This window comes from Ornithorhynchus anatinus, chromosome 14 (genome assembly GCF_004115215.2).
Source record: "Ornithorhynchus anatinus isolate Pmale09 chromosome 14, mOrnAna1.pri.v4, whole genome shotgun sequence".
Taxonomy (NCBI): Eukaryota; Metazoa; Chordata; class Mammalia; order Monotremata; family Ornithorhynchidae; genus Ornithorhynchus; species Ornithorhynchus anatinus.
This window is the reverse complement of record NC_041741.1, coordinates 27,041,973-27,067,134: the sequence shown is the minus strand read 5'-3', so window position 1 is coordinate 27,067,134 and position 25,162 is coordinate 27,041,973. Positions and strand designations below refer to the sequence as shown.

At 42.5% G+C, this 25,162-nt stretch overlaps 1 protein-coding gene across 5 annotated transcripts in view; it reads left to right on the top strand.

The window, feature by feature from the left end:
* Nucleotides 1–25,162, top strand: part of PPFIA2 (PTPRF interacting protein alpha 2) — a 422,696-nt gene that overhangs the window by 350,707 nt on the left and 46,827 nt on the right. For 4 of the 5 annotated variants that reach the window (XM_029079000.2, XM_029079003.2, XM_007666225.3 and 1 more), the window contains 2 exons: nucleotides 348–502; nucleotides 6,652–6,745. In XM_029079000.2, coding sequence (XP_028934833.1) covers nucleotides 348–502; nucleotides 6,652–6,745 — 249 coding nt within the window. The remainder of the gene's footprint in view (nucleotides 1–347; nucleotides 503–6,651; nucleotides 6,746–25,162) is intronic. The other variant, XM_029079005.2, reaches the window with a different exon arrangement.

Here is a 25,162-nt window from a genome sequence, read left to right as displayed (position 1 = left end):
TAAATGCTTACTATGTGCCAAGCTCTGAACTGAGCACAGGGTTAGATACAAGCTAATCAGGTTGGATACAGTCCAGATCCCTCATATGGCTCCCAGTCTTCATCCCCATTATACAGATGAGGTAACTGAGACCCAGAGAATTGAAGTGATTCACCCAAGGTCACACAGCAGACAAGTGGTGGTGTGGAGATTAGAACCCCGGTCCTTTTCATTCCCAAGCTGGTGGTCTATCCACTAGGCCCTGCGGTTTCTGTATTTTGAAAGCTCCATTTTGAAAGAATAATAAACACATTTTGGTACTAGCTGAACGGTGCAGAGGTGAACAGTTTTCTCTGCTTCTTTTACAGCAGTTTGTCTGTGTCTCTGGAACCAGAAAGCCTTGGTCTTGGCAGTGTCAACAGCAGTCAGGACTCACTCCATAAAGCCCCCAAGAAGAAAGGAATAAAATCCTCAATAGGACGTTTGTTTGGCAAAAAGGAAAAGGCCCGACTTGGACAGCTCAGTAAGTAATTGCCACCTAACCATCATTTTTCCCAACCTGACTTATTTGTTCATGTAGCAATAATAATTGTGGTACTTAAGGGCCTACTCTAAGTCAAGTACTGTACTAAGCTCTAGGATAGACCCAAGATAATCGGTCTCTGTTTTACACGGCCTTTACGGTCTAAGGTGGAGGGAGAACGGATATTTAATCCCCATTTTCAGATGATACTGAGGCACAAAGAAATTAAGCGATAGCCCAAGGTTACACAGCAGGCAAACTACGGAACTGGGATTAGAACCCAGATCCTGGTGTATTTGACTACTCCTGTTGAATTCCTAAGAAACTAATTTGGCACTGATAGCCTCTTGTCATGGATACAACAAATTTCTCCTAGTATTGTTTGAAGAAGGAAGAAATCTATCAGGATTTCTGTTTCCTTATCTGTCTTGTCCTTGATACAGTCATGCCAAGAATCTTAACTATCAGACCTTCTGTCTGTATAACCAAACATAGAGCAGACTCTGAAAATAACAGTAGTAAAAAAAACCCTAATTTTGAAACCCCTGATTTAAATAAAACTCCAAGGAAACAAGCACCTGGGTTGTGGTTCTTTTCTCAGTTCATTTACCCAGTAAAAATATAATGAACCTGAAAACAGTTCAGATAGCTAAAAAAGAAAAAAAATCTGTCCAGGGCCCCTAGATTTCCACTCTTTTCCCAAATTCTTAGTCTGGCTGACAGCCTGACTCCGGAGCTGGTCTGGATCCCCTCCTCTTCTTTCCTCCCCACTTCTCTCCCACATCGCCAGTTCTTCTAACAGCCACCTGGGAGAGAAGACAGTTGAATGCTCAAAAGCTACAAGGAGATCACTGAGGAGCTGGATGTTTTTGAGTAATTAGAAAATGCATTTATGGCCATGCAAAATATATGACAAAATATAGAACATTCATTCTTTGTATATATGCCAGCCAAACAAACCCCACGATAATTTGGAGTTGCCTGAGTGCAATAGTTGCAAGGCAATTTAGTTATTACAGAGAAGGTGGGAGGTCTTCCCTAGTCCCCCATAACCATGGTGCTGAAATAAAATAAAATCCAGTTTGTTTTTGCAGGGAGGGGTGGGGGGTCTGGGGAACAAATTTCTGTCACACGGGGGATGGTTTACCGTATGAAATAATAATGAATTATAATAATGATATTACGCTGGGGTAGATTCATGTAAATCAGATGGGACAAAACCCCTGTCTCACACAGGGCAGAAGAACAGGTATTGGATCCCTTTGTACTGAGAGGAAAGAAATGCAGAAAGGTTAAGTGACTTTGCTTAATTCACACAGCTTGAGAATGGTGAAGCTGGTATTAGACCTCCGATAATAATGGTATTTGTTAAATGGTTACTCTGTGCCAGGCACTGTACTAAGCGCTGGGGTGGATACAAGCAAATCAGGTTGGACACAGTCCCAGCCCCACATGGGGTTCCCAGTCTTAATACTTATTTTACAGATGAGATAACTGAGGCACAGAGAAGTTAAATCCAACTCAATTTGCTTTTATCCACCCCAGGGCTTAGTATAGTGCCTGGCACATAGTAAGTGCTTAACAAATACTATTATTATTGACTTACCTAAGGTCACCCAGCAGACAAATGGCAGAGCAGGGATTAGAACCCAGATCCTCTGACTCCCAGACCCACGCTCTGTCCATTAGGCCACTTTGCTCCTCCTGAATCCCCGTCCTGTGCACATTCCACTGAGCCACGCCGCCTTCCATGTGGCCCAGTATTTCCATGACCCAAGAGAACCCGGGTGATGCAGCCTCTGATATAGTTTTCCAATTTGTCAGTTGTCTTCATTTCATAACAGTAACAGCTGAAATTTAATTTACCAATCAATTAGGTCCTGCATCTAATGTTAAATGGTCACTTTTTTATAATGTCCTCTTTTCTGCCTCCAAAGATAGTAAAGTAAAACTCTCCCTGCTTTAGCTTCTTGTTTCAGCCCCTCATAGTTTACTGGGCTTAATAAAGCCGGTTGTAGTAGTCTTCACAACAGTTCCTTGCTTTCCCAAGGTAAAACTACACAGAAAATCAGTAACCGCAGGACACGGTTGTTCAATCACTTAAATGATTATGTGTTCATCAGCAGGCCTACTGTATCCTCTTAGGAGCTGTGTTTCTTGGATAAAAGATCCATTAGACTGAGAAACTGTAGAGCAATACAAGGAGATGAATGCTGGCAGGGCCATTAAAAAGCTCGTGCTGATAATAGGAAATGGAGTGTTTGAACCTCGCTTGCCGTTCCATCGGTAATATTGATGGCATTTAGGAGATGCTTACTGTGGGCCAAGCACTGGGCTAGGCTTGGAAGCAACATGACCTAGTGGAGAGAGCACAGGCCTGGGAGTCATAGAACCCGGATTTGAATTCCAACTCCACCATTTTCCTCCTATGTGACCTGGAGCAAGTCACTTAACTTCACTGGACTTCGGTTTCCTCATATGTAGAATGGGGAAGTAATAGTGCCAGTGGGGATTAAGACTGTGAGCCCCATGTGGGACATGGACTGTGTCCAACCTGATTCACTTGTCTACTCCGGCACTTAGTACAATGTCTGGCACATAGTAATCACTTGAGAAATACCATAAAAAACAGTATTCCTCCCGTCTTCCCTGCTCCGAAGTGACCATATAGGTCCTTGGGAGGGCTTGACAGAGAGATATGTCACGCCTCTAAGAGTATTGTTCTTTGATCAGTATGCAGGGCGTCATTAATTGCTTATTGATAAGCTAATAGTGAGATTTTCTGCCATTGTTTTTATGAGATGTTCTTCCCCTTGACTCTGTTTATTGCCATTGTTCTCGTCTGCCCGTCTCCCCCGGTTAGACTGTAAGCCCGTCAAACGGCAGGGACTGTCTCTATCCGTTGCCGACTTGTTCATTCCAAGCGCTTAGTACAGTGCTCTGCACATAGTAAGCACTCAATAAATGCTGTTGAATGAATGAATGAATATAGGAATGAAATCTCAAGTGTGGGCTTTCTACTGTGCTAATATTACTTGTGAAAGAATGGGGCCTGTAAAATGAGTCAGGATGTTTTAATACTAGCTGGAAGAAATATCTATTACTGAGAACAGTAGGAGTTTGGCAAATCATTTTAAATTCAGGTTGTAAGGTTCTCATGTCTGATTTCAATGGAGCAAAGTTCTACCAGGGAAGCAAAACTATTAGGTGAAATAATTGCAGCAATTAAGGTGTGTATGAAAGCACTGCTGTGGTATGTATAGAAGAGAGAAGGAAGAAGATAAAGGAGTGGTCATTTTGCTACCTCACCTAATTTGTCAAAACTTTATCCTAATGCACCAAATCAATCAATGGTATTTATGTACTCTGTGCAGAACACTGTGCTAAGTGGTTGGTAAAGTACAAATATCCTTTCCCCCCGTTTTTCGTACGTTACGGTGGTGGCGGGAAGGGGAAGCTGCAAGAAAAAAACCATGAAGGCTGTTGTTTTTCCCATACTAATTTGAGACAACATACCACTTTAAAAGCTAACAAAGCTATTACATTCTATGGTCTTTTGTTCAGCACTATTAACTCTTCAATCATTTTTATTTCAGGATTTGCACCTGTGACATTCTTAACTAGTCAGGTCTCTGATCGCTTGGCTTTGAGAGGTTTTCTTAATCATCTCAAAGTGTTGCCAAGCTCCACTTCAGATTCCAGGTTCCACTTTAAGAACTCACAGAGGCATTTATGCTTTGGGTCCAGCACTAATCATTAATATGTCTCCTTTCCACTGCGTAGCTTTCATTATGCATATCTGTTCTTCCTCATCTGCTAAAAATCTCTAAAAAGAAGTGATTTTTCATCATAATTTAGATGTTTCTTGTTTCACTACTAAGGGAAAAATTCATTCCTGATTTATTCAGCCACCTGGTAGCTCATAATATTGTAGACTCTTGAATGGGTTTCTCAAATTGAACCACATGCGCCCATCTGTGTTAATTGAGAATTTTATAACTTTTGACTGGATTGTTAATTCCCATTTATGATCTAAGCAACTCATTTTGTTGATGTTGCCAGATTCTGCCTTGTAATTTATGAATACTCCCAAATTCATATGTCCAGAAGGAATAAGGCTATGTGACGATGAAAACACTTAGCTGAAAAAATGACTTCCAGTGACCTCAAATTGAGGTGGATTTCTTTCATGAGGATTCCTTTCATAAGGATTCCAAGCCTTATGGTCTTTTGGAAAGAGAGTGGGCCTGGGCATCAAGAGATCTGGGTTCTGTGCCTCATTTTCCTCAGCTGTAAAATGGAGATGGTAACATCCCTCTTAGACATGTGGAACAATGACTGTGCCTTAACTGATTGCATTGTACCAACTGCAGCACTTAGCATGATGTTTGGCATACATTAAGTGCTTAACAAATTTCAATCCATCAAATTTATGATATTTATTGAGCTTAGTGTGTGAAAAGCACAGTATTAAGCACTTGAGAACAATCATGGTCTATATCATAAAGAGAATGGGCCTGGGAGTCAGCTCTGCTACCTGCCTGCTCTGTGACCTTGGGCAAATCACTTAACTACTCTGTCCCTCAGTTTCCTCATCTGTAAAATGGGGATTCAATACGTGTTCTCCCTCCTACTTAAACTGTGAGTCTTGTATGGTCCAGGTACCGTGTCTGTCTGACATGACTAACTTGTATCAACCCCAGTGCTTAGAACAGTGCTTGACACCTGGTAAGCGCTTATCAAATATCATGATTATTACCATACAGTAGTGTTGGAAGGCATGTTCCCTGTCCACAAGGAGCTTACAGTCTAGGAGACAGAAAAAAAAATTACGAGTATGTACATAAATGAGGTGGGTTGAATACCATAATTATTATTATTCTAATCATTAATACTGATATATTGGTGGCACCTACACATAAATAGGCAAAATAAATATAGGTTTCCCAAACCCCAGAATCACAGAATTGAAGCTAGGCTAAGTTCCCCTGTAAACTCTCCCTTTAGACTCTTAGCTTGTGAACAGAGAATGTGCCTAACAACTCTGTTGTATTGAACTCTCCCAAGAGATTAGTAGAGTGCTCTGCACATGGTAAGCACTCAATAAATACCAGTGATTGATTGAGGTATCAGTGTGACTACAGTTAATAGTGCTTTTGCAAGCCTTCAGTTCAGTTACAGGATTATCAGGCTATGCCAGAGGTCTATGTAAATGAATCTTCTAAAATAGACAAAATGATGTACTGAGAACAGATGACCTATTATTTTTTTTTGAGATACTCTTGCACGCAACACAGCAATTTGGGGAAATCGAAGGAAAATTCCATGAAACTCTTACCCAGCAGTAGTCGTCCATTTCCACTTGATTAAATTACGAATGATCGCCAGGAACAGGGAATGCTAAAAGAAGCTATGAAAATGCAGACTAGATGACTAATTTTTATAGTTCAGTAAATCATTTTTAGTTTACTAGAACCTTGAACAAAATTATCATGGATTGCAAATTGAACTAACTTTTAATTCTCAGTGTGATTTATTTCACCCCATTTGCTGCCCTATTGGTGGAATTACCCTACGCTACTAATGGTTGTGTTAACTTTAGTAGCTTTAAAACACACTGAGGAAAGAGCCCAGATTGTCAGGCTGTCACACCCAGAAGATATTTATCTCAGCACGATCTATGGCCTGGGCCATATCCTTTGGCCACCACCATCAATCTCTGACTGGTAACCTCTTAGAAAGGCAGTTTCAGGATAATCCAAGACCAGTTACGCTGATTTTGCTTCGGGCATGTGAATAATTTAAGTGAAAGTATACTTTTAATCAGACTTCCCTCACAAAATTACCTTATCCATTTCATTTTCATTTCATTTGCTGAAAAACCTATTCCGTATATTTATATCAGGGTAGATGATTCCCTCTAAAAATGGTTTCACAGAAGCATCAAATGTGGAGAGGAATATTGGGTGAAGGTGAAGAACTCGAGGTTTTCATTCCAGAAAGAGAAAGAAGATCAACTTTTTTCTGATCTGTTGACAGTAGTATATTTTTAGAGTCTCTGTTCTTATAAATATAGATGGAATATGTTCAAAAGGAGGAAGGAGGAATGAGTCAATCTAATGCGAATTTTTTTTTTTATTCCTTCACAGGAGGCTTTATGGAAACAGAAGCTGCAGCACAAGAATCTCTAGGTTTAGGCAAACTTGGAACTCAAGCAGAAAAAGACAGAAGATTAAAGAAAAAGTAGGTTTGGTGCTTATTTTATTTTTCTCACCCAGTATTCCATGATTATTATTTGAAGAACAGTAGTGAAATAGTGACATCTCTAATTAACCACTTTCCCCTGGATTTCAAGAAAAGTAAATGAGATCAGGTCTATACAAACAAATATTCTGGTTATCGAGGCCAAATTTTTTTTGGACTCAACAATCTATATTTTTAACCTGAAAAATAATCTCAAAGTAAACTTGGGTCTTAAATGTGCAGATCAGCTACAGGAAAATGATGGCATTGGCCACCATGAATTGATTGTTATGTTAAATAATGGCCTTGGGAGAATCACTTTCTTAAATGTGAACATAAATACCATTATTAGGCCAGAACAATGAATAGCCAATTGAGCATTCTGTCACTGACAGTGGCAACAGAATGCTTGGAAGGCAACATATGGTGAGTAAAACACCTCATTAGAAAACAAGAAAATCTGAAAAATAATTTCTAGACATTAGAATTTAACATAGCTCTAGAAAATATGGAATAAGTGCCATCTTTAATGCCTATTAAACTGTAAAAGAGATATTTCCCAGACTATCCTCACCTGAGTTGAAAAGAAAAGGAGCGACACTGCTGAATCTTTTTAAGGAATATTTAATTATTTTCCCCTATTATTAAACCTAAAAATTCCCGATAGACACCAGTGGTTTTTTCCCTCTAGCATCCATCAGGAAATTGGATGTGTATGTTTTCTTTCACCTAAAAGTACAAAATAATTATCTGACTTCCTCTCTGACAATTACTTGAAGTGGCACATTCTGAGTCACAGCAACTGTTATGAAGTGAACAGGCCCCTAAAGGAAGTCAACAAATAACATGTTCAAGAGGACTTCTGGACTCAAACTTACTCGCTGTATGTCATGGCGGCCTGAGTTTGGTGCCACCTGTGAGCTGTAGCCCATGACATCGCTTCTACAGTAGCACAGGTGACCGTGACCACAGCCCATTGTGGATCTTCTGCTTCATAGAGCCGGCTTGTCGTGGAAGGGGTCGAGGGACCAGAGAACAGCTTCCACATCTGGGCCATCTCTGTAATTGTCCACTTCCACATTTGGGGTCAAAAGTTAGTAGCAGCAGGATACGCTGGTGGTGGAAGTGGCCTAGATTGAAAGAAGGATGAATTAGGAGGGTCCAGGCTGTTGGAAAGAGTGGTCCAGGAGAGGTAATAGAGGCTGTGGGAATGCAAGGTTAATGGCAGCGGCGAAGAGCTGAGAAGAGGGATGAGGAGGAGATGAGATGTTGGAGGAGAATGTAGCAGAGTTTCTGGCTGCTTTCCAGCTCCAGTGAATCCCAACCTAGTGGTTCAACTCCAGGCAGCAGGTGGGAAGTAGTGAGGAAGAGTAAGTGGCTGCAGCTGCCTGGAATGACTTCCTGGAGTTGCCACTTGACTACTTTCAGTGCCAGTTTGTGTGTGTGTGTGTGTATTTGTGTAATTGGGCACGGCAGGGAGAGAGAGGAAGGTGGTGCTCTGTTAATGTCTGTGTCCCCAACGCACAGAAGCTTCACTTCTCAAAGTGGGTTAACTCTCTTGGGACTCAAGGAAACATTTCCCTTTCCCCCATAGTGAGCACAAAACACTGAGAAACAAATCACCTTAAGTCTGAGTTCTTTGAAGGCTGCCTATGACTCTTAGTGGTAGTTCATTTGGCTGGTGTGATGCACAGAGCACGGGTCTGGGAGTCAGAAAGTCATGGGTTCTAATCCCAGCTCTGCCACTTGTTGGACTTTTAGACTGTGAGCCCGTTGTTGGGCAGGGATCGTCTCTATCTGTTGCCTAATTGTACATTCCAAGCACTTAGTACAGTGCTCTGCTCACAGTAGGCGCTCAATGAATACGATGGAATGAATGAATGGTTGTGTGACCTTGGACGAATCACTTCACGTCTCTGTGCCTCAATTACCTGATCTGTAAAATGGGGATTGAGACTATGAGCCCCACATGTGACAGGGATTGAGTCCAACCTGATTTACTTGTATCTACCCCGGTGTGCCTGGCAAAATGTAAGCGCTTAACAAATACAACAATTATTATTATTATTATATGGTTGATTAAAGTGCAATTTGATTATTTTTTTAACGTGCACTTTGTATTAGCCGTACCACTGGCTTTAAGACACTTAAATAGCTCTCCCTCACCTACCTTACTTCATGAATCTACCACAATCCAACCTGCACACTCTGCTCTTCTAACAGCCACCAATTCCCTGTACGGTGATCTGATGTATCCTGCTACCAACCCTTTGCCCACATCCTGGAACTCCCTACCTCCTTCGTATTTGACAATCCGGAACTCTCCTCACCTCAGATCCTCCTAAAATTACTTCTCCAAGAGGCCGTCAATCGGTCATATTTATTGAGTGCTTACCATGTGCAGAGCACTGTACTAAGCACTTGGAAAAGTACAACAAAACAAGATAACAGACCCATTCCCAGCCCACAATGAGCTTGTGGTCTTGCCTTCCATGACTAAGCCCTTTATTTCCTCTGACCTCCCTCAGCATCAATTATGCATTTATCTGTGCATCCCTTAAGCACGCAGTAAATATGATTGAATGAAAGAAAGAATAAACTTTGATATTCACCCCAACCCCACAGAATTTTTTAGAGAAGCAGCGTGGCTCAGTGGAAAGAGCCCGGGCTTGGGAGTCAGAGGTCAGGGGTTCAAATTCCGCCTCTGCCACTTGTCAGCTGTGTGACTGTGGGCAAGTCAGTTCACTTCTCTGGGCCTCAGTTACCTCATCTGTAAAATGGGGATGAGGACTGTGAGCCTCATGTGGGACAATCTGATGACCCTGTGTCTACCCCAGCGCTTAGAACAGTGCTCTGCACATAGTAAGCGCTTAACAAATACATTATCATTATTATTATTATGTAAATATCCTGATACTCGTCTATTTCCCCTAGCCGAAATTCATTTCAATGTCTGTCTCCCCATGTAAACTATAAGCTCCTTGTGGACAGGTATTGCATCTACCATCTCTATTATATTGTAGCTTCCCAAGCACTTAGTAAAGTGCTCTGCACACAGTAAGTGCTCAATAAATACCATTGTTGATCAATTGATTTAATCAAGCTATTTGGGTTCCTTAATGGTTTCTAGGGCAGAGTGCACCTCTTTCAAGCTGCATGTGATTGTCCAAGACTTTCACACTGTAAGACCCATCTACATCTTGGTTTTGCTGCGAGTTTTTTTACGAAACATAAGGGGTGTGAATATTCATATATCTAATTTCATTATGGTATTGAGAGATTGCTGTGAGATTCTAAGCTGGCACAAAATATTGCTCCATAAATCCTCAGATTTCACAGATGGTCGGTTTCACCATGGTGAAAAATACATGCTTTTTCCATATGATCCACCCTGTGAATTTGCTTAGTGTTTGTCAAAAGTGGCATTCCTCTACGATACTTGCCTTAATATACTGCTTCCACAAAGGCAAGATTATTTGACATTAATTCATTATTGATCTAAATTAAAATAAAAGGGAGAGAGAAATGCAGTTATAAAGTTGCCTCATGAGAGGGTAAATTTGGTGATTTCTGGGAACTCTTTGCTTTTAGAGCAGTGAACCTAGGGGGTTAGCTCAATGATGAAGAGGGTCTCTCCGATTTATTCGAACTTTATTCTTTTTTAAAGTAGAGCAGGGTGACCTTGAAATGGAAAACACCCAAATTGCTTATCCATGAACAAAGTTAAGTTTGTAAAGGGTAGCAAATGATTTTCTGGCCGAGACTCTCAACAGCACCAAGACCACCAAAATGCTAAATGGCTATAATTCTTGGGAGCGATTTTGAGGGGGCAGCTTCTTGTGATCCCAGTATCCCTCAAGTCCTTCAAGATTTTAGCAGCATCTTTATTTTCTTTCCTGGAGGCCCTCTCTAAACATCTGTTACATAGATTCTCTCTCTTCACACTCTGTGCTCCACATAGTTGAAACTCCCTTTGAACTTCATAATCTCATTTCACAACTATTCGTGTTTGCTGTAGAATCCATAGAGCTTATGAGATCCCCATCTCTGAGTGAAAAGCAATGGTAAAAGCATCTCTGTAAAGGCAACATAGACTGTGTGGCCGAGCAAAGAGTTTTTCCTCTCAGTTAGTTGAGTTCAAAGACCTCAATATCATCTTCATTATTAAATCTGGCATCTCGGAACTCAGCCAGGTAAGTTGATCCTCTAGGTGAGGATGGGTTTATGTGTGGAGGAAGCTGAGTGAAGACCTTATGCCCTCTGAGGCGGTAACGTCCCCGATCGCTCAATGGTATGTCCTGTACTAGGCCCCATTTTGTGCTGGCCACACCGGATATATAATGACAAGAGAGCAGCATGGCTTAGTGGATGGACCATGGACCTGGGAATCAGAAATACCTGGGTTCAAGTCCCAGAGGTTCACAGGAGAGGCAGAAGGATTGGGGAGGAGGCAGGATTGGGGACGAGGATTTTTTTCTGGTATTTGTTAAGCGCTTTCTAAGTGCACTGTACTAAGTGCAAGAGTAGATGCAAGCTAATCAGGTTGGATACAGTCCATGTTCCACTTGGAGCTCCAAATCTTCATCCCCATTTCACAGGTGTCACTGAAGCTCAGAGAAGTGATGTGACTTGCCCAAGATCACACAGCAGATAAGTGGCAGAGCCAGGATTAGCACCCAGATCCTTCTGACTCCCAGGCCTGTGCTCTATCCACTTAGGCCACACTACTTCAATGAGGTATATGCTACAAGGCAATCTTTTATGACAAAAGAAAAGGAAGATGGGGAAATGGGTTTGTAGGTTGGATCAAATGGGGTAATTTGTGGCTGTAAAATGATCAGCTGGCATCTGTGCTCTGCAAACAGCAAGTGCTCATAAAGATCATTGATTCTCCTCTGACTGACACATTTGGGACAGTCCTCATATCCGTGAGTGCCTGAGGCAAGCACCTGAATGAATGTTGATTCTTTAATGTTAAGGGCACAGGGGGAACATCATTATCCATTATCATTTATCCATTAGGGGAAACATCAAGGGCCTTCCTGGGGGTTGATTCTTCTTCCCTCAGTTCATAGTGTTTATTAATTCCCAGCTCCTGATGGTGTGAACCTGAGTCAGTGCCCCCACCACCCTCTCCGCCCCACATAGTAAATGTTGAGTATACAGATTTTCCTGTGAGGAATCACGGTTGAAAAGGAACCGATTCAAAACTGTGCTTCCAACCAACGTACTCACCAATCCTGTCATAGTTGGCAACCTAATGAAATGAACTCTCGCTTCAGAATCAAAGGACCAGGGTTCTAATCCTAACTTCCCCATTTACCTGCCATGGGACCTTGGGCAAGTCACTTAACTTTCCTTTGCCACAGTTTCCTCATCTCTAAACTAAGGATTGAACAACTGTTCTCCCTCCTAGACTGTGAGACCCCGTAGAACGGGGCCCATGTCTGATCTGATTTTTGTTTCTACCTCAGTGCTTCGTACAGTGCCTGACTCACAGTAAGCCATTTAACAAACACCACAATTGATAATATATTTGAAAATGCTGCTTAAGATTTTCCCTTAGACTATATTTTCTTCATGCATTATTATTTTACCAACTTTTCTTTGAATTATATTTTGGTGCATTTAAATAGTTACTCTCTATAATGTCAAGACCTTTTTATTGGAGAATAACCATAAACCCAAACCCCAACTGGTAAGCTTTGACAGGTGCATGTTATCGATGTCAAGCTGCTCGGCCTCAATCTCTGACAGGTTTGCAGGCAGTAGGAAAACTACCCTGGGGGTCCCCAAATTGTATGAGTTTGCCTGGCCTGTCAGTTTCCATCTGGAATATGTTGCCTTGGGATTTACCCCCATTTCGCGTGCATTTACGCGCTATTGCCAATGCAGAAAAATGTTGAGCACTTGTCTCATGAGATCATGGTGGAAATTTTTTTTTATGGTGTTCCTTCCTGAATATTTGAAAGCCCTTCTGTTCCTCTTATAAGGGTTAAGCCAGCCCATCAAGCTAACCTCTGAAATGTAGTCATGGTGTGAAATGGAAGTCCAGTTCAGGTCTTTTATAAGGACCTGCAAACCTTCCTCGTAAATATGCAGAGGGGATAGGCCGTTTGATTTGACCTGGCTCTTATTCTTTAACAGGGTTGGACAGTATTTCTGAATTGATCAACTAATAATAATAATAGTGTTGGTATTTAAGTGCTTACTATGTGCAGAGCACCGTTCTAAGCGCTGGGGGAGATACAGGGGAATCAGGTTGTCCCACGTGAGGCTCACAGTTAATCCCCATTTTACAGATGAGGTAACAACTGAGGCCCAGAGAAGTTAAGTGACTTGCCCACGGTCACACAGCTGAGAAGTGGCAAAGCCGGGATTAGAACCCATGACCTCTGACTCCGAAGCCCAGGCTCTTTCCACTGAGCCATGCTGCTTCCCCTGTCTAGCACCCTAGACATCTTATTCATTCTGGGTTAGACAAGGTTGCTAAATTTAAAACATGCCAAGTGAAGAGATGGCACATAATTCTGTTATATTGTACTCCCCCAAGTGTTTAGTACAGTGCTCTGCCCATAGTAAGCACTCACATACCATTGATTGATAATAATCGTATTTGTTAAGCACTTTCTGTGTACCAAATACTGTACTAGGTAACCTAATTAGGTTGAACCATAGTTTCTGTCCCACATGTGGCTCACACTCTAAATCGGAGGGATTTGAATTTAATCCCCACTTTACATATGAGGAAACAGAGGCATAGCTAACTGAAATAATTTGCCCAAGATCACGCAGCAAAAAGGTGACAGAGCCAGGATTACAACCCAGATTCTCCGAGTCCAAGACCCCCGCTCTTTCCACTATTACGTGCAGTTTCTTACGCTACACGTGGAAGCTAACATCCAGGATTGGATTTTCCTGTTGATTTTTGCTTTATTGAATGTAGTTCCAAACAAACTGCACTTTAGCATGGTCTGAGACTAAGGCGTAGCTCCTCTGAAAGATATGTGTGGGCTTAAAGGCCATTTGAGCGCCCTATTATATTCTGAACACCACCCAGATGTCTTGAAAGCACTGAAAGAGTTTGCAAGGCATTTAACCTGGTCCCATAACCTTGGAAGAATCTGAATGGATAGAAGAATTTATTGGTTCTTTGGGCCTAAATTGCAGTCCAATGGCCAGAAAGAGTTATGGGAGTTTTCCAAGATGATCAACTCCTTCTCCTATCCAATCCCTATGCCATAAACGCTCGGCCTCTGAGAGTTTGAACACTTCCCTAAAGCTCGATCGAGAGCAGGAACAGAGGTGGATGGTGGAAGGGGTGGGGCCTGAATCCTCTGGAGTGGAGGATAATAATAATAATGTTGGTATTTGTTAAGCGCTTACTATGTGCAGAGCGCTGTTCTAAGCGCTGGGGTAGATACGGGGTAATCAGGTTGTCCCACGTGAGGCTCACGGTTTTCTCCATTTTCCAGATGAGGGAACTGAGGCACAGAGAAGTGAAGTGACTCGCCCACAGTCACCCAGCTGACAAGTGGCAGAGCCGGGAGTCGAACTCATGACCTCTGACTCCGAAGCCCAGGCTCTTTCCACTGAGCCACGGTGTTGAGAGCCCCTACACCCTCCAGAAACAAGGTAGTCGGTTAATTGAGTTTAGTGAGCCTTTACGGTGTGCAGAGCACTGTCCTAATCTCTTGAGAGAATACAACAGAAAAGAGACATTCTCTGCCCACAGGGAGCGTCCAGTGTAGAGGACAGCCTGCAGTGGCAGCTCTGTCCAGTTAGGCATCGACAGGGGAGGGTAAAGAGAAACACTGTGGCTTTTTGGAAACATCACAGGTTTGGGACTCAGAGGGCCTGGGTTCTAATCCCGTCTCAGCCACTGCGTGACCTGGATCAAATCACTTCTCTGTGCCTCCGTTTCTTCATCTGTAAAATGGAGACTAAATACCTGTTCTTCCTTTTCCTTTGACAGTGATCCACATGTGGAACAGGGAATGTGTTTATCTTGGTTATCTTGTTGCTACTCAAGTGTTTAGTACAGTGCTTGGCACGTAGTAAGCACTCAACAATTTATTATTATTATCATTGTTATAATAGCTCACTGCTTTCCCACTGCTTCCTCTAGGTATGTGTGTGTGTCTCTCCTTGACCATCTCATCTGATTCTCACGCTTCCTTCTCTATGCCTAATTTTCCCCTCACTACTTGCCCATATCTCTCTCCTCTCTCTCTCTTCACCTCTCAAATCTCTGTGCCTCTCCGTTTCCCTCTACACATAGGCCAGCTGCCTCCTAAACTCTCTGATTATAGACAGGCATGGGCAATGTGAAGTCTGATTTGGCAAGTTTTCCAAAATGCCAGCTCTCAGAACACCTCACAGCTAATGTTGTCATTCATGTTGTTTGTGCAAAAAATTCATTTTTCCATCAGCTACGTGTGGCATGGTCTCTAATGTCTGTTTCCAAATATTTTTGTGTCGTTTTTTTTTTACTTTGGGTTGATATATATTAACTTCTGTATGCTTTTCTTTCGCATCCATTTTCATCTCATGATAAGTACATTCAGGTAAGTTTGAACACAATTCCTTCTGAGCGTAGCCATTTTCTATACGATCTGATTTTTACGTGGTTAAAATTAGCTTTTCTCTTCAGTTAGAACATGACTCTCACTACCACTGATTATCACTACCACCAGCCTCAAATCCAAAGTCATGGCATTCATTCTAACTCCGTGAAAGGAAGCCGTATTTCACATTCTTAAATGCAGCCAATGGATCTGAGGTCATTTGATCCATCGCTTTTGATTTATTCAGAACTTTACCTATGTTCATTCATTCAGTTAGTCATATTTATTGAGCACTTACTGGGGGCAAAGCACTGTATTAAGCACTTGGTAGAGTACATTACAACAACAGAAACATTGCCTGCCCACAGCGAGCTCACAGTCTGGAGTTTAGGGAAGCAGCGTGGCTCAGTGGAAAGAGCCTGGGCTACGGAGTCAGAGGTCATGGGTTCGACTCCCGGCTCTGCCACTTGTCAGCTGTGTGACTGTGGGCAAGTCACTTCACTTCTCTGTGCCTCAGTTACCTCATCTGTCAAATGGGGATTAACTGTGAGCCTGACGTGGGATGACCTGATTACCCTGTATCTACCCCAGTGCTTAGAACAGTGTAAGCGCTCAATAAATACTATTGAATAAATGAATGAATGAGTTTATGTTGAAGATTGATGTGGAAAATGAAGAACTGTGCTCTGTTTAGTAGATTTCAGCATTAAAATGTAGACATGTTTTGAACTAAAACTTGAAACACTGTCTAGCAGCTACAAATTGGCCTATGAGGGAAATAAAGACAAGAAGTTGCATAGCCACCAACTCCCATAGGGATTTTTTGATATTCTTTAGATAGTAAGATAAGGAACGACATCTTTGGAAACAAGAAGCAAGTTTCTGTTTTTCATTTAAAGCAAGGCTTTTTTTAATGAATGAAGTGGCTCTTGAGAATATGTAATCAAATTTAAGGTGCTTTAATTCACCTAGAAGCCGTAGAGGTTATGAAGAGTGTGTGATTAATTTTTGAACTCTACTGACTTGCATGATCTCATGCTCTGCAAAATTAATTGGTTCATTACTATGTTTTGGACTGTCTGTCTAAAAAAGCAGTTTCTGTTGCACTAATTTAAAGTTATAGTCCATATTTCTAATGGTCGTTTAGCAGTGGAGGACCACCAATTGCATAGCAAGCAATTTGATGCAGTAATTGCAGTATTAGTTTTAAACCCTTCCGGAAACATGCAGTTATTGTTCCTTTTGATAGGATAATACAAAGCCTTTGGCTTTCTAAAGTTCTTTTTTACTACTGTCTTCCTTGACTTTAATTGTTATTTCAGCACTTCCATTTTAAATGTCCTTTTGGGTTAGAGTATTCACAAGAAAGTAAAACATTAACTTTGCCTATTTATCATTCTCCTACTGAAGAAAGTATTGAAGAATTGAGAAAGTATTGAGTAATCTATGCAATGTTTTCACTTCCATACTTTTTTATGATATTTGTTACTCAGAAACTGTGTGTCTAAATGTTCAGGTGGGTACAAGTTAATTAGGTCAGACAGTCCCTGTCCTTTCATTCATTCATTCAATTGCATTTATTGAGCACTTACCATGAACAGATCACTGTACTAAGCGCTGAGGAGAATACAATATAACAATAAACAGACACCGTCCCTGACCGCAACGAGCTTACAGTCTAGAGGGCGAGTTTACAGTCTAGCATGGGGCTCACAGTCTAAGTAGGAGGTAAAACAGGTATTCAATCCCCATTTTTATAATTGAGAAACTGAAACCCAGAGAAGTTGAGACTTGCCCAAGGTCACACAGCAAACACTTGGCAGAGCAAGGATTAGAATCTAGGTCCTCTGACTCCCAGACCTGTGCCCATTCATTCATTCAATCATATTTATTGAGCACTTACTATGTGCAGAGCATTGTACTAAGCACTTGGGAGGTACAATTCAGCAACAAATAGAGACAATCCCCGTCCACAACGGGCTCGTAGTCTACTAGGCCATATTGCATCTTTTTCAAAGATGAATTCAATCTGGAAAAAAATGTGCCTTCCTGTCTATAATTGCCCACGGGTTATGTTTTATGGACTGACACCCTAAATAGCATTGATTCTCTCCGGTAAAATTAACCCTTAAGAAAACGTATTTAAGCCTTGTTACTCCACAGTTGGGTCTAAACTAATCCAACAGGATTTGGTGACAGGTTGAATAAGTAAGTTGTATGAGAGACATGGATCAAGGATAATGCCAAGATTATGGGCTTGGGAAATTAGGAAAACAGAGATATTGCCAAGGGAGAACAGAATTTGGTGACAAAAATAAGTTCTGTTCTGGATAGGTTTATTTTGAGCAGAACATCCCCTCTAGACTCTAAGCTCCTGTTGGCAGGGAACGTGCCTACCAGCTCTCCTATATTGGACTTTCCCACGTGCTTAATACAGTGCTCCGCAGACAATAATTGCTCAATAAATACAATTGATTAACCTCCAGGGAGAGATTTCATCTGTAACAGCGTGGGGAGAAGACGTATTTTATCACCATTTTACCGAGGAGGAAATTGAGGCACAGATAGACTGAGGGACTTGCTCAAGGTCACACAGCAGACAAGTGGCAGAGCAGGACTCTTGTCTTATGCCATCGAGTTGTTTCAGACCCATAGCGACACCGTGGTCACATCTCTCCCACTCTCCATCTGCAATCATTCTGTTAGTGTATCCGTAGAGTTTTCTTGGTAAAAGTATGGAAGTGGTTTACCGTTGCCGCTTTCCTTGAGTCTCCGTCTTCGACCCTCTCCCGTGCCGCTGCTGCCCAGCATGGGTGAGTTTTGACTGGTAGCAGATTGCCTTCCACTCTCTAGTTACTGCCCAAGCTAGGAATGGAAGCAGCGTGGCTCAGCGGAAAGAGCCCGGGCTTGGGAGTCAGAGGTCATGGGTTCGATTTCCGGCTCTGCCACTTGTCAGCTGTGTGAGTGTGGGCAAGTCACTTAACTTCTCTGTGCCTCAGTTACCTCATCTGTAAAATGGGGATTACCTGTGAGCCTCACGTGGGACAACCTGATTACCCTGTATCTGCCCCAGCGCTTAGAACAGTGCTCTGCACATAGTAAGTGCTTAACAAATACCAACATTATTATTACCCCTCTGATCGACTCTCTCTCCCGTAGCTGAAACGGGTAGAGTACTGGAAACTCTCCAGGAGCGACCCTGAGAGGGGGAGCCAGGACTAGAACCCGGGTTTTCCGACCCCCAGGCCCATGTTCTTTCAAAGGCCACACTGCTTCTAACCGTTATCACTGTGCAGTGGGGAATGGGAGCAGCAGCAGCAAGACCCACCAGAAGAGAAACTGTGCAGGAGAAGTGTCATCGAGAGGGAACATGGCCTAAAGGATAGAGCACTAGGAGTCAGAAGGACTTGCATTCTTATCCCAGCTATGCCACTTGTCCACTGTTGTGACCTTGGGCAAGTTGCTTCACTTCTCTGTGCTTCACTTACCTCATCAGTAAAATGGAGATTAAGTAACCTCGTTGTGGACAGGAAATGTGTCTGCTTGTTATATTGTATGCTCCTGAGATCTTAGTAAAGTGCTCTGCACACAGTAAATGCTCAATAAATACGATTCAATGAATGACAGTGAGCCCCATGTGGGCTGGGTCCAACTCAATCGCCTTGTATCTACCCCAGGGCTCAGTGCAGTACCTGGCACATAAAAAGCACATAAATACCCCAATTTTCATTATCTCTGTTTTATTTCATGCCTGAAAAGGAGTAAGGTTGACAGAGGTTTGTCCTTATTAGGTGTCAGGCAAAAGGGCTCAGCCTCAGATCCTGTTGAGTAAAAGAAACCTGGCAATGGAGAAAGGTTTGGTGGAAAACATGGAAAAGTTCCCTCAACTTTCTTTTCCTCCCTCCCTCTTAATATTATTTCCCCCCCCCACACACACACACATTGATGTGTGTTGAGTACTCACTTTGCACCAAGTGCTGAGCGTGGCTCAGTGGAAAGAGAACGGGCTACTTGTCAGCTGTGTGACTTTGGGCAAGTCACTTCACTTCTCTGGGCCTCAGTTCCCTCATCTCTAAAATGGGACTGAAGACTGTGAGCCTCACGTGGGACAACCTGATTACCCTGTACCTACCCCAGCGCTTAGAACAGTGCTCTGCACATAGTAAGCACTGAACAAATACCAACATTATTATTACTGAGCACCAGGGTAGATACAGGATAATCGTGTTAGACCCCAGCCTTGTCCCATAAGAGAAGCAGTGTGGCTCAGTGGTAAGAGCACGGGCTTTGGAGTCAGAGGTCATGGGTTCAAATCCCAGATCGGCCACTTGTCAGCTGTGTGACTTTGGGCAAGTCACTTAACTTCTCGGTGCCTCAGTTACCTCATCTCTATAATGGGGATGAAGACTGTGAGCCCCACGTGGGACAACCTGATTCCCCTGTGTCTTCCCCAGCGCTTAGAACAGTGCTCGGCACATAGTAAGCGCTTAACAAATACCAACATTATTATTATATGGGGCTCACAGTCTGAGTAGGAGGGAGTAGAATTTAAACCCCATTTGACAGGTGAGGAAACAGGCACAGAAAAGCTGTGATTTGCCCAAGGTCACCCATTCCCTCTTTTCCTTCCCCTTTGAATCCAATCTTTTCTTTATTATTCTTTTTTCCTTTCTTTTTCTCCTCCTTCCCGACCACCTTCTTTCTCTTCTCTCTCCCTTCTTACTCCCTTCACCTCCTTTTCTTCCTCCCTTTCTTATCCTTTTCCCTCCCTTCCTTCCCTTGCCTCTCTTCATCCCTTCTGCACTCAGTGCATTGATCCTCACTCCCCGTCATCAGACACCCAAACCTCATGCCAGTTTGCTCCCTCAGTCACATGAAATGTTGGCATACCTCGTGATCATGTAAACTGGTGACCCATATAAACTCAGATCACCTAGGAGGAACAGGGTTAATTACAAAAAAAGTTTATCAAATTAAGCTTTGAACTTGAAACTGCGTTGAATCTACTCATGTGCAATAAAGTAAAGCCCAAGACAAGCTTTGGATAACATTGAATATGTGGGAAAGCCTCAAAAATAAAGAGTATTATCCTAAACTAGATTTTGGTATTGGAATGTTCTATTTCACACTGTGCTCTGAAAATCCTATCATCTATGTTTGTATCTTTGATTTGAAATTCTCTCCATATGCATAATGCTTTGGATGTACATTTAGAAATCAAATATTGAGAAATGGGTTAGAGGAGCCTAGGCTGTTATTTCCGTTAAAACGATATGCTATTGAAGAAATCCCTTAATTATTATATACATTTATAGTCTGCAGGTGGTGTTTGAAATAACTCTAAAAAATAATCTGCTCCATGGCATTCAAGATGTCTGATACATGATATTCAAGGAATCCGCCTTGACATGCTATTAGTTTCTCTATCAATCACATTTTATAAATACCAATTTTATTGGGATTTATCTGCAGGAAGAAAAGGTTTACAGTGCAAGGTAATCCATACTGTCATCCTGGCTTTCTGTGACATCATATTTAACGTGGTTGCATTTTTTTTGTTTTGGTTCCATCTTTGTCAGTGCGTTTTAATTGTGAAACATGACAATCAGTCGTAGTGACAACTCTTAATATGAAACAATGTGAAGAAATATTCAGAAACTCAATTCTCTGTACTAAGATAGTTAAACTGGAGCTTTTCACAAAGCTGCCCTGTCTTGAATCTTGCTTTTATACTTATTCCAGCACATGAATGAGTGTTCAACACTTAAATAGCTAAGTATTTATTATGCACCTCACTAATCTTTACATTGGTGATTGAAAACAAGACAAAATGAAGTTTTCAGAACTAATTGTAGAAATTTAGGAGTCTTATTTATAACTGCAGGGAAACATCTAGGGGAACCACTTTAGTTACAATTTTATGGTTTTTGAATAAGCTTCTTCTAAAGGAGAAATTCCAAGTAGACACATGGCTGGTTCAGTTATCACAGAGGGCAGCTTAATTCGATTTGTATCAGTTCAGTTGACATTGGCCAGCTCTGCAATTGAATAGACATAATTGTCTGATAACTCAGACCCAATGTCCATATTTCCCTTCAATTTCCAGTTATATCAAACCAAAGTAGCGTTTGCCTTCTCAGCAACTGACTCCATTTTCTCATTCACTTTACTGGGGTAAATCTGGTGGGTTTTTTGCCAAAAAAAGATTGAGCGAGATGCAGTTTGATTTCATTTACATTTTGGTGTGAAAGAAACTGTTTCAAATCCCTCGTGGGTTTTTCCATTCTGCCTAGATCATTGTCAGTGGCCATCGTTTTATCCCAATGCTCCAACACATCCCTAAATTTTCACAGCTACCCTTTCTTCCTTGCTTACATGTGATTTAAATAGCGGGTACATTTATTTTGTGAACCATACATAATAATATGGTACGATACAACCATAAACAGACACATTCCCTGCCCACACTGAGCTTACAATCTTAAGGAAGAAATAAAACAATCAGATCAGACACAGTCCTGCCCCATTTGGGACTCATAGTCCAAGGGAGAAGGAAGAATGGGTACCGAACCCCCGTTTTACAGTTGAGGAAAGCGTGAGACTTGAAGTGACGTGCCGAAGCTACACAGCAATGCCAGAGATTCATTCATTCGGTTGTATTTATTGAGCTCCTATTGTGTGCCGAGCACTGTACTAAGTACTTGGGAGAGTACGATGCAACAATAGACACGCTTCCTGCCCACAACGAACTTACAGTCTAGACAGAAGAAGGAGATGAGTAGAGCCCAGGTACACTGCCTTGCAGACCGATGCTCTTTCCGTTAGGCCACACTGCTTCATGTTTGCTTTTTAGGCATATGCTCTAGCAGTAGTAATAATAATAATAACTAATGATGATGGTATTTGTTAAGTGCTTATTATGTGCAAAGCACTGTTGTAAGCGCTGGGGGGGATACAAGGTGATCAGGTTGTACCACGTAGGGCTCACGGTTTTAATCCCCGTTTTACAGATGAGGTAACTGAGGCACAGAGAAGTGAAGTGACTTGCCCAAAGTCACACAGCTGACAAACGGCGGAGCTGGGATTAGAACCCACGACCTCTGCCTCCCAAGCCCGCGCTCTTTCCACTGAGCCACGCTGCTTCTCGGCAGCACACGGTCCTTACTGTTCGTGCCATAACAGGGAGTACTCTAGGGGGTTTCTACTTGGGTCAAGCTGCCAAATTCTGTGGATTGCAAGTTTTGTGTTCGCGGGGTCCTGGGAGAGGAATGCATAGGAGGTGGAGCAAGTATGGGGAGCAGGAGAGCCCTCAGGAAATATATGATAGTTTCAGGTGGGCTCAGGTGTACTGCCACAAAATGGGGGCTGTGGGGTCTTTCGAGAAAGAGGACTTCCTAGTGTAAAGAACACGGGATTGGGAATCAAAAGATCTGGAGCTAATTTGGGCTCTGCCACTGGCCTGCTCTGTGATCGTGGGCAGGTTAATCAATCAGTGGTTTTTTTACTGAGCACTTAGCTTGTGCAGAGAACCATACTGAACCCTTGGGAAAATGCAGTACAACAGAGTTCTGAAGAATCTCCCCCGGCCACAGTGACCGTACACTGTGAGAGTCTAAAATGAGGATTTGATACCAGTTTTTCCAGTTGCTTAGACTGTGAGCCCCATGTTCATTCCGTCGTATTTAGTGAGCCCTTACTGTGTGCAACGCACTTTACTAAGCACTTGGGAGAGTACAGTATAACAACAACCAGACACATTCCTGCCCACAACGAGTTCACAGTCTAGAGGGGGAGACAGACATTAATATAAATGAATAAATCACAGATATATACAGATAGATGCACACGTGCTGTGGCGATGGGAGGATGAATGAAGGAGCAAGTGAGAGCGGCGCAGAGGGTAGTGGGTGACAGCTTCTTGGAGGCTTCAATAAGGTTTTGAAGTGGGGGAGAGCAATTATAATAATAATAATAATGTTGGTATTTGTTAAGCGCTTACTATGTGCCGAGCACTGTTCTAAGTGCTGGGGTAGACACAGGGTAATCAAGTTGTCCCACGTGGGGCTAACAGTCTTAATCCCCATTTTACAGATGAGGTAACTGAGGCACCGAGAAGTGAAGTGACTTGCCCAAAGTCACACAGCTGACGAGTGGCCGAGCCGGGATTCGAACCCACGACCTCTGACTCCCAAGCCCATGCTCTTTCCACTGAGCCGCGCTGCTTCTGATTATCTGTCTGATAGGAGGAGGGAGGGAGTTCCAGGCCAGAGGTAGGATGTGGGCAAGGGGTTGGCAGCGAGACAGATGAGATGGAGTACAGTGAGACGGTTAGCGTTAGAGGAATGAAGTGTGCAGGCGAAGTTGGAGAGTAGCTAGGTGAGGTAGGAGGGGACAAGGTGAGAGAAGCAGCGCGGCTCAGTGGAAAGAGCACGGGCTTTGGAGTCAGAGTTCATGGGTTTGAATCCCGGCTCGGCCACTTGTCAGCTGTGTGACTTTGGGCAAGTCACTTCACTTCTCTGTGCCTCAGTTACCTCATCCGTAAAATGGGGATTAAGACTGGGAGCCCCACGTGGGACAACCTGATTCCCCTGTGTCTACCCCAGCGCTTAGAACAGTGCTCGGCACATAGTAAGCGCTTAACAAATACCAACAATGACTGTGGCCAACCTGATTATCTTGTACCTATCCCATTTCTTAGTAGAGTGTTAGCACCTACTAAGAGCTTAACAAACACCACTCATTATAATAATTGCTCCTTTACAATGAATGGGAAATTACTGGATTCCCAATATCTGCAAGGACCATCAGTTGCTACCCGAACCAGTTAGGAGTCATTTGACTCCCGAGCAGCAGCGTGGCTCAGTGGAAAGAGCATGGGCTTGGGAACCAGGGGTCATGGGTTCGACTCCCGGCTCTGCCACTTGTCAGCTGTGTGACTGTGGGCGAGTCACTTCACTTCTCTGGGCCTCAGTTCCCTCATCTATAAAATGGGGATTAAGACTGTGAGCCTCACGTGGGACAACCTGATGACCCTGTATCTACCCCAGCGCATAGAACAGTGCTCGGCACATAGTAAGCGCTTACCAAATACCAACATTATTATTTGAAAAAAACTGGATTCAGCCATGTAATTACCTCATTGGTGTTTCTCGGAACTTGCTTTCTCTGCCACTTCTATCATATGTATAGGCATAAATTTCTTTGGTTAATAGAGTGTGAAAACACCAGTTTTCAATCATGTTCATTGCTACATGAGCACTGACCATTACTTTTCTGACCAAGAGTTGAAAAAATCAAACGGTGGCTGTTTTGAGACAGACACATCAGGGGCACATTGGAAAAATGAATAATCCAAATGTTAGTGAGTTAATGAGAAGTCATATGGAATAACTTTGGAAAACATTAAGCCCTATAGCAAAACAAGGTATTCTTTTCATAAAAGGCATCATGGCCTACTGGAGGAGGACAAGGAGTCAGGAGACCCAATGCAAGTTCCAGTTCTGCCACTGGCATGCTGTGTGACCCTGGCCAAATAACAACCTCTCTGGGCCTCGATTTTTTTTTTTTTAATTGTACATTGGCGATAAGATAGATCGTGAGCCCCGTGTGGATCAGGTACTGTGTATCTGCTCAGTACATAGCAATGAATGAATGAATGCTATTATAATTATTACTATTTTTATTGTTATTAGGAGTGGGGATTTGTTCCTCTAAATGAAACCTCAGTAACAATTTAGAATATAATCAATCAGTGGTATTTATGGAGCACTTACTCTATGCAGAGCACTGTACTAAGCATTTGGAAGAGTTCAATACAATAGAGTTGGTGCGTGTGTTTTCTGCTTACAAT